Below are 13,454 nucleotides of genomic sequence, written 5' to 3' on the forward strand. Positions count from 1 at the left end.
AGAATATGGAATTAAAATAGTCCAAAGACCTAAACGTCTCCTCTGGTACCTCCGTTTTAATGAGTATTCAGCAGAAATAGACAATAATGGTTTAAAGGTTAAAAGGATTTTTAGATGATTTGTTGAAATTTTGGCCATTTCACATTGATGTAAAGTAAATATCAAAAAGAAATTCTCAGATAGGTGATTTGACTAATGTAATAGGTGAAAAGACAGAATTTAAATGTTTTGAATGAAAACCAGATATCTAAAACATACAAGAATATATCAGTGCCTGAATTCTACTCAATAACTTGTTATATATGATGAAAAAAGGATGGTGAACAATGAAAGAAATGCAGAAGGTAAATAATCATATTTATGAAAATAAATAGGCCCATAGGAAATTAATTCATTCAGCAAATATATATGGAGGAACTATTTATTTCCAGGCACTATTTAAAGAACTTTGAATTAAAATAACCTATTAAAATGCAACAGCAATGGGGATAATAAAGTCACATCAGTAATACTGAAGAACAATAGCTATACATTGTGCTTTGTAATGCAAATTGGTTCAATTTTTCTGGAAAATAATCTGCCCATATATTATAAGAGTTATAGAAATGCTTCTACATTTTGGCCTACTTATTCCTATTTTTGGGAATTAAACCTCAAATAAATAAAAGAAAACAAAGTAATTTTACAAAGATAAATATAGCAGTGTTATTCTTATAATGAAAACTGACAAAAAGAGCCCAAGGCTGAATACGCATATTCATGACAAAAATGAATGTGCATTTGTACATTCACAAAGATAGAAAGATAATTACACTCACTTATGTATTCAATAACTGTTTATTAGGCACTTATGTGGACCAGCCGCTGCCCTAAGGGCTAGGGATAGAGTATAGAACAAACCACACATGGTGTCTACCAGGATCCCTGGGGGCCTGTGTAAAGTGTCTTCATGCAAACTATAAAAATGTGGCTTTTCATGCACATGTATGTTTATTGTGGCTCTATTCACAATAGCAAAGACTTGGAACCAACCCAAATGTCCATCAATAATAGGCTGGATAAAGAAAATGTGGCACATATACACCATGGAATACTATGCAGCCATAAAAAAGATGAGTTCATGTCCTTTGCAGGGACATGGATGAAGCTGGAAATCATCATTCTCAGCAAATTATCACAAGGAGAGAAAACCAAACACTGCATGTTCTCACTCATAAGTGGGAGTTGAACAATGAGAACACATGGACACGGGGAGGGGAACATCACATACTGGGGCCTGTCAGGGGATGGGAATCTGGGGGAGGGATAGCATTAGGAGAAATACCTAATGTAAATGAGTTGATGGGTGCAACAAACCAAAATGGCACATGTATACCTATGTAACAAACCTGCACGTTGTGCACATGTACCCCAGAACATAAAGTATAATAAAAAACAATGTGGGTTTTCTGAGCATGTGCAGTCCTGTGCTTGGCTAGAAGAATGCCTCCTTTCACAAAGTGAGAGGTAACTGTGCATGAGAGGGAGCACAACAGCCAGGGCTCATGGCTCAGAAGTGGAGTGCGAACCAGGTTCCTGCCCTCCCAGTCCCTCAGTGGACATTCTGGTGCAGAGAACATTTTGCACAGCCATAGGTGGTAGTTCTGGTGCTTGCAATTTAGGAAAGAAGAAAAACATTGAAGAAATAAATGCACGAATGCATGTATAGTTACAAAGATAAGTGCTCCAAAAGAAAGGAACATCATTGGATGAAAGTGTATGGCAAGGAGACCTGGGAGGCCCCTATAGTGGGGAACTCAGGAAGGCCTGAAAGAAGCTGAGATCTTGGTAAAAGGGTGGGGAAAGCATCCAGGTAGATGTAATAGAATGTGCAAAAAACTCCTTGTGACTGGATAGAGTGTGGTGCATTCAAGGAATGGGAAGACAATGGGTGTTTGGATTAAAGAGAGTAAGGACAGCTAGGCGCAGTGGCTTGTACCTGAAATCCCAGCACTTTGGGAGGTTGAGGCAGGTGGATCACCTGAGGTCAGGAGTTCAAGACTAGCCTGGCCAACATGATGAAACCCTGTCTCTACAAAAATACAAAAATTAGCCACGCATGATGGCAAGACCTGTAATCGCAGTTACTTGGGAGACTGAGGTTGGAGAATTGCTTGAATACGGGAAGTAGAGGTTGCAGTGAGTTGAGATGTGCCACTGCCCCAGCCTGGGTGACAGAGTGAGACTCCATCTCAAATAAATAAAATAAAATGAAATAAAATAAAGAGAGCAAGGCAAGTCAGGTGCAACCTGAAGTAGAGAGGTAGGCAGGGGCTAGACTCTACAGGATCTCATAGATAAGGAAAATCACTTTGTTCTTATTCCTAAAGATGGCATGAAAACATTGAATGGTTTTAAGTGGGAGGGCAGTGACATGATCAGATCTGTGTTTCCAAAAGATCCCTCTGGCTGCAGAGTGGAGACTGATTATGGAGGATATGGTTATTGGATTTGAGTGACTTGAAGTAAGCCACTGCAGTTGTCCAGTGAGAGATGGATGAACTGAAGTAGTGGCAGTGGAGAATGTAAGACACAAATGATTTGAGACTTTCTTATATGGTATTGACAGGTGTTGGAGGTGGAGTGGCCATGTAGGGTGAAGTGGAGTGTCAAGCATGTTTTTGTTTATCTCCAGTAAAATTTTGAAAGTTAACAATTTAAATAATTTGGTATTGTATTCATTTCCTAGGGCTGCTATAACAAATTATCACAAAACAAGTGACCTACAACCACAAAAATTTATTATCTCACAGTTCTGGAGGCCAGAAGTCCAAAATCAAAATATCAGCAGGGCTGTATTTCCTCTAAAGACCCCAGTGAAAATCTTTTCTTGCCTCTTCCAGCTTGTAGTGTTGCCAGGCATTTCTTGGCTGTGGCTGCATTGCTCCAGTTTCTGCCCTCAGTCTTCACATGGCCTTCTCCTCTTATGTCTTTTATAAAGACACTTATAAAAAGTGTCCTTAGGAAAAAGAACCCTCTTTGTCATTAAACTCGGGGCCCTTCAAGATAATTCAGGATGAACTCATCTTGAGATCCTTAACTTAATTATATCTGCAAAGACCCTGACCCTTTTTTTCAAGTTGGGTCACATACACAAGTTCCTAGGATTAGGATGTCGACTTATCTTTGTGGGAGACGACATTCAACCCACTACAGGCATCATGTCAATTATCCTTTACATACCCCTCAGTAGGGGTTTCTAGGACTGACCTGTGTGCACACATCATTTAAGGACCACTGAAGTTTCAGCTTTTGGTTCCCAAATAACCTCTAGTAATTGCCAGATCCAAAAGATGCACTGGTCCTTGTGAAAACTTTGTCTCCCACAGCATCCTGTACACACTCTCTTCCTGGGACACAATCCATACATTTAATCACCGGGTATTGAAGTCTCCTCTAAAGCCCTTGAGGACAGCGATTGTTTCTTGTTCTCCTTTGCACCCTCATGACTGACACTGTGCCTGGCAAAGAAGGAATACATGGCCTTCTTTGAGTCACTTTCACACTATGCCATAAGGGGACCCAAATATAATTTTTTTTTGTTTCTATCAAATCACAGTTAAATAATTAATTAAAAATTGCTGAAGAGCTGCTGCAAATTATTTTTGAATGGAGGTAGGATATAAGTAAAAATCACCACTTAGTATATAGTGTTTATGTAGCTGCTGGTGATCTGAAGATAAATTCTAGTTTTTTGGGGTTTTTTTGCGACAGAGTCTCGCCCTGTTGCCCAGGCTGGAGTGCAGTGGTGCGATCTTGGCTCACTGCAAGCTCTGCCTCCTGGGTTCATGCTATTCTCCTGCCTCAGCCTCCCGAGTAGCTGGGACTACAGGCACCCGCCACCACGACTGGCTAATTTTTTTTTTTTTTTTTGTATTTTTAGTAGAGATGGGGTTTCACAGTGTTAGCCAGGACGGTCTCGATCTCCTGGCCTCATGATCCGACCACCTCGGCATCCCAAAGGGCTGGGATTACAGGTATGAGCCACTGTACCCGGCCTCTAGTTCTTATATTTCAGTAGCTCAGTCTGTTGGAGAGACCTGTCTGAACAAATTAATTATAAATCAGTAGTAATTACTGTAATAAAGGCATGAATGAAATGCTATGGAAGCATAGAATAAAGAGCAACTAGTTGTTTTAGGGGTTAAAGATAGCTTCAAAAAGGTGGCATTTTTTTTTTTTATACTTTAAGTTCTAGCGTACATGTGCATAACGTGCAGGTTTGTTACATATATATACTTGTGCCATGTTGGTGTGCTGCACCCATCAACTCGTCAGCACCCATCAAGTCATCATTTATATCATGTATAACTCCCCAATGCAATCCCTCCCCCCTCCCCCCTCCCCAAAGGTGGCATTTGAAGGACGAATGAAAAATTTCCTGGGGGAGGATATTCTGAAGAGAGATGAAACCAATAGAAAATCCTATTGAAATAATAATGGCAACACAAGAAATAAAAACTCAGATGTGTTTTAAGAAAAATGTCATTTTAACAGAAACAGAATGCAGACAGGAAGTGGTTAAATACATTCAGGGAATAAGACTTGGGACTAAATGCACGTATAAGGAAAATGATGGAGTCGGAATCACCACAAGGCCATCCCTCAGGAGACCCTGGGTCTCTCTTTTAGAAATGGGGTATCTGCACTCTTCAGATGCTAATTGGAAATGTGGTCTGGGTTTTCTCTGTGATAGGCTGTAAATCTATATTTTAGTCAGGATTTTGCTCTTTTGGATTAATATATAATGTCCTTGAAAGCCCTTAATTTTTTTCTTTATTTTTTTTCCTGAGGAAAAAGAACTCTTTTAAAGGCTACATGATAGTGCTGGATTTAGCTAATTTTAACAAAGGTCACAGCATTTTTGAGTAGTAAACACTATTACTAGATCTTTCCAGTATCTGGATGTTTGGCAGGCATGCCTCCAGCTCTGGAATAAATGACTAGAGCTTCAGGGGTGTATGACAGCTGTGGGCCTGTGAAGCCTGTGGGTATCTGGAAAGAGGCAGATGCATCCTGTTTTCCCATAACCACAGCCAAAAAGATAATCAAGGCAAAAAGCTCCCTTTTACTTGAATCAACCAAACTACTGAGCAGGTTGAAAGCTTGTCTATTCTACTGGCTTCAATTTGGCCTTAGAAACCAAATGGGTAATAGGAGATTTATTTGAGAAGCCGCTGTTAGAAATCTAGGATTACTTTCAGTTGCAACTCAGCTACACCTGGAATCAATTCCTAGGGTAGTTCTTCCTGTGATGATAATATCAGCAATTAACATACTTGTATTTATAAGGCTTATTCTTCAGGGAGTACTCAACCCTTGGGAAAGGTCAGCTAATTAATTTCTGCAGTGTTGCAGATTAAACTGTTGCATGTTTTATGACCTTGAAGATTACAGTGATTATTAAGTCACAAAATATTAAATCACTTTTGCAAGGACTCCCAGGAAGGAAATGATAGAAAACAGGCAAAGAACTCAGGTCTTGTACATTCTGAGAAGTGTTTCCACCACTGCCCAGGAGCAAGATCCTCAGAGGATCACCTTAACAATAATCAGTCATTAAACAAGGAGAAAAAATTAAAGAGAGAAGCCACATTTCCAACAGAGAAATGACATGCTTCAACATTCCAAAGAAACCCTAACAATGCTCCTATGAAGTCATCTAAAATTGTCCATATTTCTGGAACATGAAGATAACTTCTTAGCAGCTATGAAATTAGAGATTGGAAATTTCTTCTGTGATGTGGTATAAAGATCACTGGACCCCGATCCATGGAGACCCAGGTTTGAATGTTGTCCCTATAATTCATTGGCTATGGTGTCCTGGGCAAGGTATAGTACTTGGCATCTTGGGATAGATGAAATAAATATATTATGAAAATATGAAATATTTATTATGAAATAAATATATTAATAACTGCCTGACAGGGTACTCTTCTTTTCATCGTATAAGCCAGTATCCCAGTTCCAGACACCACCATCTTGCACTTGCGCCACCGCAGTTGACTTCTAATTGGTCTCTATTCATTCTCGCTCCTCTACTGTATCTTTTCCACATAGCTGTTGAAGTCGTCTTTTAAAATAAGAATTCAGAGTGTGTCATTCTTTTGCCTAAAACCCTCTACTGGCATTCATTCATATTTAGAAAAAGACATAAATTCCTATCGTGGCCTAAAAGACCATGTGTTATCTGGGCCTTGCTCACCTATTTGGCCTCATCTCCCCAGTGTTCTTATTCACTGTACTCCAGCCATATTCACCTTTCTGCCCGTTGACCAGACAAACTTGCTTTACCTCTAGGCCTTCAGTAATCAGAGAGGCTCTTCCCCCAATTCTGAATGGCTGATCCTTTACTCTTTCAAATCTCAGCTCAAATATTATCTCCCTAGAGAGGTCATTCCTGACCACTGCATCTAAGTAGTGTCCTGTTATGTTCTAACCATGTTTTCCTTCATAGCAGTTATTACAATGTGAATTCATCTTGTCTAGCTAATTATTTATTATCAGTTTTCCCCGACTGTACTGTAAGCTCTCTCAGGGGCCATATCTTTTCTAATAGTTTTTATATAGTTTATTCCTAGAGTTAAGAGCAATACCTGACAATCTAACATGTACTAGGCACTCAATGAATATTTTTTGGTTGAATAAATGTGATAATGCATATAGAAGTGTTTAGCCCACAAAATGCTTAAATTTGCTGTCTATATTTTTCCTCTTGGGGACTTTCTTTTTCTAGGATAAACTTTTCTGGGCCAATAAGAAACAATGGTAAAAATAGGTAATATTTATTGAGCTCTTAATAGATGCCAGGCAATGTTCTAAGTGCTTTTAATGAATTAACTCATTTACCAACACTTTAAGGTACGTTCTATTATTATCCTAATTATTAAGGTGAGGAAACTGAGGAACAGCGGGGACAAGTAACAGAGGAAAAAAGCCAGTAGTGGTGAAACTGGCGTTTAAAGTCAGGAAATTTGGTCCCACAGCTATGATCACATCACTAGCCTACTCAAGATCCCCTTGTTAGCAAGGCATTCAAGTCTTCCAACAATCTGGTAACAATGAACCCTCCAAACCTCTTCTCTCATTAACTAATTCATTTGCACATCCATTCAACATATACTGGGACCTGCTTTATGCCAGGCACTGCTCTAGGTCCTGGACTAAAGAGCTGAATGACCCAGTTCTTTTCCTCAGGTCTTTTTGGTGAAGGGATGAATAGAAATATGAAAATCCTTATTTTACCAATGCTATCAGCACAATCAAACCTTTTATAAATCTGAGCAGGAACTTTACTTATTTTACTACCTAAGACTTTTCTTTCATGACAAATGATGGGCTTCAATGTTTATGAAGTATCTTTCAGATACCTGATTTCTCCAAACACTGACCCAGCTTTCAGAGTAACCAGAACTTTAGTACCATCAGGGCCTCCGAGAACTTGGACTTCTCCATGTTTGATGATATACATTTCCTTGCCAATTTCTCCCTACATTTTAAATACAAAGAGGAAATGGGAGTTATTTTATCCTTGACAATTATGCTGTAAATTAAGAAATATAAACTCTTTTAGAGGAGTAAATATAAATGAAGGAAGCAAAGAATATTAGTGTGAAAGTAATTATCTTAAGACCTAAAGTATTTACAGACATTGGTTAGACATATGTGAAAGGAAATGATTAGGAAGATGATACTTCTCAACATGTGAGTACTGTGTGCCTCCCTTGGATACATGAAGGTATTTCAGTTAGCACATTGCTTTAGGAAGGACCCTGGGTAGAAGAAGTAATTGATTTTAAGCATGGTCAAGCCTTGCTTTGATGACCACCACTATGCTTGGAAGAAGTTGCTTGGTCTAGCCAAAGAGCATAGACTGCAGTCTTTCAAGGGTCAATTCTATTCTTCTACCCATGTCACTGAGGTCTGATTTGGGGAATTGGGGCATAGGAGATCTTTGAGTTATTATTGGTATTCCATGCTGAGATAAAGTATTAATGCAGCAGGTTGTTTTACTCAGTTCTTACCTATCTTTGGGGACCCTTGGGACCAGGGCAATGATATTTGTTCAAGCCCTAAGAATTAAACTCCTGGAATGTTCACATAGCCACTGGTTAATGGTGTTATTCTATATTCCTGAGCCAGTGTAGCAGGATGTACCAGGCTGTCAACACTATTTAATATAATCACAAAGATTTATGATGTGTACATCCCACATATTTTGAAGTCTGAATCATGTCTGGTCATGCAGCTATATGCCCCATTTAAGAACATTGAACCCAAGACTAACATGAGCTTCCCTGGGTGGAGATATTTTGCTCATGTTTCTGTGGTCCACTGGAGAGAAAAATGCATCCATGTGCCCCTCATAGAAATAGGACCTAGTAAACCTGTGTCTGATTTCTCTCATGTTTGCCCGTGTGTATCTTTTTCTTGCTATTCCTGCATTTTATTCTTTGCTATAATAAATCTCAAGCCATAAATATAACTTTATGTTGAATTGTATGAGTTCTTACAAGTAAATCACCAAACTAGTGGGTGGTTATGAGGCCCTTGGAACACATCTTCTCGCTCTAACTTCCAAAAAGAATAAACATCTTACAAGAGATCTAATGGCACTTAGGTCAAGAAAGGCTATTAAACTTTAAATAGACCAGATTGCATAACACTAGGCAAACTATTTGGATAGCCTACATGTCTGAATGAGTAGTGCCTTGACCACCTTTAGCTATATAAAAAAAAAATCATTAATAGATAAATTCACTTACTTGGCTTAGGAGGGGACTGGGTTATTTGAGTTAATCAAATATTTTCGTTAACCATACTTTGAAAGAATTAGAATACACTAAAATCAACTCGAGATTAAAAGATTTTTTAAATTTTTATTTAAAAAAGTATTTAGCCTACATCGTGCTTTGGAAGAAAAAAAATATTAACTGTAGTTTACTCCCCGAGATGGCTGAGAAAATGTCAACTTTGTTCCAGTGCTGAATGCAGGCTTGACATGTAGAAGGCACTCATTTATGAATAAGGAAAATATAACTTAGCTATTCTCTGGGAGCTTTTAAAGTCCTTCCATACCTAGGTTTATTTTCCTGAACATCAACTATTGTTGCTTTATAATTGCCGGGTTGTGTTTAAAGTTATCAGAATCCACCTTTTAGTTAACATCCAGGAAGCTGAAATTCTTATTTTATCTCCCCATTACTCTTATAAGGAAGGTAAAGTAAGTACTATTATTTCCTTTTTACAGAAATTAAAACAAAGGCACACATTGGCTTAGCCAATTAGCTAAAGTTGTATGACCCAGTAATTAGAAGCAAAGGAAGCCCAGAACCCACATCTCCTAACTGAGCAATGCAAGAAATATGTTTAAGTTTTGCATTGTGCAAAATATATTTTTAATTAAAATTTTTTGGTTGTTTCTGCTCTGAGACAGGGTCTTGCTCTGTTGCCCAGGCTAGAGTGCAGTGGCACAATATCAGTTCACTGCAACCTCTGCCTCCCACATTCAAGTGATCCTCCCACCTCAGCCTCCTGAGTAGCTGGGACCATGGGCATAAGCCACCATGCCTGGCTAATTTTTGTATTTTTTGTAGAGACAGGGTTTTGCCATGTTGTCCAGGCTTGTCTCAAACTCTTGGACTCATGTGATCCTGCTGCCTTGGCCTCCCAAAGTGTTGGAATTACAGGCGTGAGCCACCGCACCTCGCCTGTGCCAAATATTAAGCATATATTTATACTCAAAAACATATAAAAGTAGAAAGTCCAACATAAATGGATCTTATTTATTTACATATTATTAATGCTAATAACAATATCATGTCTTTGCACATTACTTTTTTTTTTTTTTTTTGAGACGGAGTCTCGCTCTGTCGCCCAGGCTGGAGTACAGTGGCCCGATCTCAGCTCACTGCAAGCTCCGCCTCCTGGGTTTATGCCATTCTCCTGCCTCAGCCTCCCGAGTAGCTGGGACTACAGGCGCCCGCCACCTCGCCCGGCTAGTTTTTTTTGTATGTTTTAGTAGAGACGGGGTTTCACCGTGTTATCCAGGATGGTCTCGATCTCCTGACTTTGTGATCCACCCATCTCGGCCTCCCAAAGTGCTGGGATTACAGGCTTGAGCCACCGCGCCCGGCCTGCACATTACTTTAAAAAATCATTACATTACCTGATATTTACATAGCTCCTTATTTTAATTCCTATATTTGTTCTAACAGAACATGCTACTTAATAATTGCAAAGCATTTCATGGATATTCATTCATCTAATTCTTGCAAAAATCCCAGTGAAGTCAAGTAGGAAAGGTATCATTACTCTTGTTTAAAAATTTGTAGTCGAGGTTTAAAAAATTAAGTGTCTTGAGCAAATGTATAAGGCTCACAGGTGACAGCACCAGAACTAGTGGCACCTATGTCATCTGACTCCATATAATACATGAAGACAGACCATATCTAATGGTGACTCCAGTATCGGGACTGATCTCTTAAAAACCAATGAAATAGCCATGAATAATTTAAAAAATAAGGCAAGATGTCTGAAAATTAGTTTTCCAAGAGGTACTTTAGGAAGTAATGATGAGGACGGGGTCATATTCCTTATTCTTTGCATGAAGTAATTCTCAAGGAACTGGAATGATTTTTCAAAGGCAGTTATTACAACTGACTGGAGGTAGAAGTACATAGTGAGTACTTAAACACAGTTCAGCTCTTTTAATTATTTTTTAATGCTCATTTCAATAATTTTCCAAGGAGATCTGGCATAATCAACGAACCAAACCTTCCACTATTTCTTGCATATTTCTAGGCTAATTTAAGCCCTTTCTGCAAGTTTAATTAGCATTCCAATTAAGTAGACATTCCTCAGAGAATAAGGGCTGACAGCATGTGCAAAATAAGATTGAACCAAGCTCTGGTTGTTAGTGTGTGGACTAATTTGGAGAAAGTATGAAAAAAACAGGAGCTTCATGTAGACTGAGGTAACCCCCGGAGAGAGTGCACTTCAAAATATCAGGGTTTCTGTGTAGGAAGCTATTTCTAAGGCTCATGAGGGCTTTGTGACACTCAAGGGCACCCCATCAGAAAAGAGTAGTGCTACTTAAAGTGTGGTTCCTGGGTCAGCAGCATCGGCATCACTATGAGCTTGTTTAGAGGTGCCAATTCTCAGTTTACTGAGAGCTCTCACTGCAGAAATATGAATCAGAATTTTTGGGAATGAGGTCCTAGAAATTGATGCTTTAACAAGAGCTCTAGGTGATTTCTGCCCTGCCCTAGAGCATCTGGAGAAAACTCCCACTCTTTCAAGCCGCCCAAGCTACCACTCAGTCAATTCCTGGGGATTAGGTAGGTCAGCAAACTTGGCCCCAAATGCTGTCATCTCTTAAATTATATAGATAACCTCAAATTGAACATATATTTTTCCTTCTCCTTGCCTTCAATATTTTGTGACAACGTTAAGCAAAACAAAGCTGAATTCAGCCGCCTGAAGTCCTGTCAGGTAACAGCCTTTCTTCTCTGTCAATATCTACTATCATGCAAATCCCTTCTTAAAGAAATGTGACTTGTCATTCTAATGTCTCCTCATTTCTACTTTCCACCTCCTTATTCCTTTTCCTGCCTCATTTGTCTCCACTGATGTTTTTGTTATTGAGTGATGAATGCGATGTGAAGAAGAAATTAGAAATGAGAAGGTTGCATCTACTCTGCATTTCATACTGTGTTAAACAAATTTGCACTGCTTAGGGGCACAGGTGCTAAAGTTTATGTGAGTTATCACAATTTTCTTTTTTTTTTTTTTTTTTTTTTTTTTGAGGCGGAGTCTTGCTCTGTCGCCCAGGCTGGAGTGCAGTGGCCAGATCTCAGCTCACTGCAAGCTCCGCCTCCCGGGTTCCCGCCATTCTCCTGCCTCAGCCTCCCAAGTAACTGGGACTACAGGCGCCCGCCACTCGCCCGGCTAGTTTTTTGTATTTTTAGTAGAGATGGGGTTTCACTGTGTTCGCCAGGATGGTCTTGATCTCCTGACCTTGTGATCCGCCCGTCTTGGCCTCCCAAAGTGCTGGGATTACAGGCTTGAGCCACCGCGCCCGGCCAACACAATTTTCAATCTCTGTTGCTACTGGCCCCAAATGAAAGGACATTTTTTGGTGCATTAAAGTCATGTCATTCCAGTACACCACTGTCCCCAAGGGGTTCTTGGACTGCACTGTGACTTGTATTTCCCATAATAATAATAATGATTTCATATCACCAATCTGCCTTCTTTTAACTTGGACTAATTTGTGTGGGATTGTATATTCTTGGTTCCCATTTTATCATAATCTCTCTTCCATTCCCCCCTTCTTCTCTGAAAGCTCCTTCTCAGTTGCCCTCTCTGACTCTTCTTCATTGATTTTTTCCACGAACACTGGAGCTCTTCAAAGTTAGAGCCAAGGCTCTCTTCTCTGACCTTTCCTTGAGCTTTTCTTGAAGTCTGTTTCCTTTATATTCCAGTTTCCAGTAACCCCCAGTTCCATCTTCTCTCATTAGACTGATTTTCACTGTGTACTTGGCATCTCCAAGTGATGCCTTGAAGTACCTCATACTCCATTTGACTTTGTCTGTTTCACCACAGCCCATCACTCACTTGCTTCTGTTCCTAGGATATGCCAAGCTCCATCTTGCCTCTTGGCTCATGGTTCCAAGTGTTCATTAAAAAAATGCCATCCTGTGCACTTCTTTTTTTGAAACTAAAGAACTATTTATCTTTAGATTTTTCAAGGGTCACTCCTGACAGCCTAATAACCTCCCCATCTCCCAACTCTGGATCTAAATTAAGTGTCGTTGCCACTACATACTCTTTTGGCAACTTCTATTTTCCCTTTATACAACTTAGCACATTTTGGAATTACGCATTGACTTAATTTCACTTGTTCATTGCTTGTCTCTCCCATGAAGCCAGTGGTTCTTAGTTTTGGCTGCATTTTAGAATCATATGGGAGCTTTTAAATAATACTGGTATATGGGCTCCATCTAGACCAAATCAATCACTGAGGGGTGGAGCCCAGACATCTTCATTCAGGTGATTCTGATGTGCACTGTGAATTGAATACCATGGCACTAGAAAGGTAGGACCCTAAAGGACAAGAACCATCTTTTTTTTTTTTTTTGCTCAGTGCCCAGCACTGTTTCTGGCTCATCGTATTGAGAAACATTTACTGAGTTTTATGGAATAAATCATTCTAAAATTGTTCTAACATTTGCCTTATTATAGTTCTCTGTACTCCCTTTGTAGACACAGTTCCTTCCTTTTTGCCTTAGCTCACACTTCTTTCCTCTACCCCGAACACCTATTTCCTCTTTCACTTGGTTTACTCCAATTTATTTTTCAAGACTTAGCTCAGACCTTTTCTTCTCTAGGAAATCTTACCAGTAACCAGGAAG

At 39.4% G+C, this 13,454-nt stretch overlaps 1 protein-coding gene across 2 annotated transcripts in view; it reads right to left on the reverse strand.

Moving 5' to 3' along the window:
• CNGB3 (cyclic nucleotide gated channel subunit beta 3) overlaps positions 1 to 13,454 on the reverse strand; it is a 165,125-nt gene that overhangs the window by 16,051 nt on the left and 135,620 nt on the right. The window contains exon 15 of one of the 2 annotated variants that reach the window (XM_033202770.1): positions 7,410 to 7,528. In XM_033202770.1, the coding sequence (XP_033058661.1) occupies positions 7,410 to 7,528 (119 nt within the window). The remainder of the gene's footprint in view (positions 1 to 7,409; positions 7,529 to 13,454) is intronic. The other variant, XM_033202771.1, reaches the window with a different exon arrangement.

The sequence above is a fragment of the Trachypithecus francoisi genome, unplaced genomic scaffold (assembly GCF_009764315.1).
Source record: "Trachypithecus francoisi isolate TF-2019V2 unplaced genomic scaffold, Tfra_2.0 Lachesis_group7, whole genome shotgun sequence".
Taxonomy (NCBI): domain Eukaryota; kingdom Metazoa; phylum Chordata; class Mammalia; order Primates; family Cercopithecidae; genus Trachypithecus; species Trachypithecus francoisi.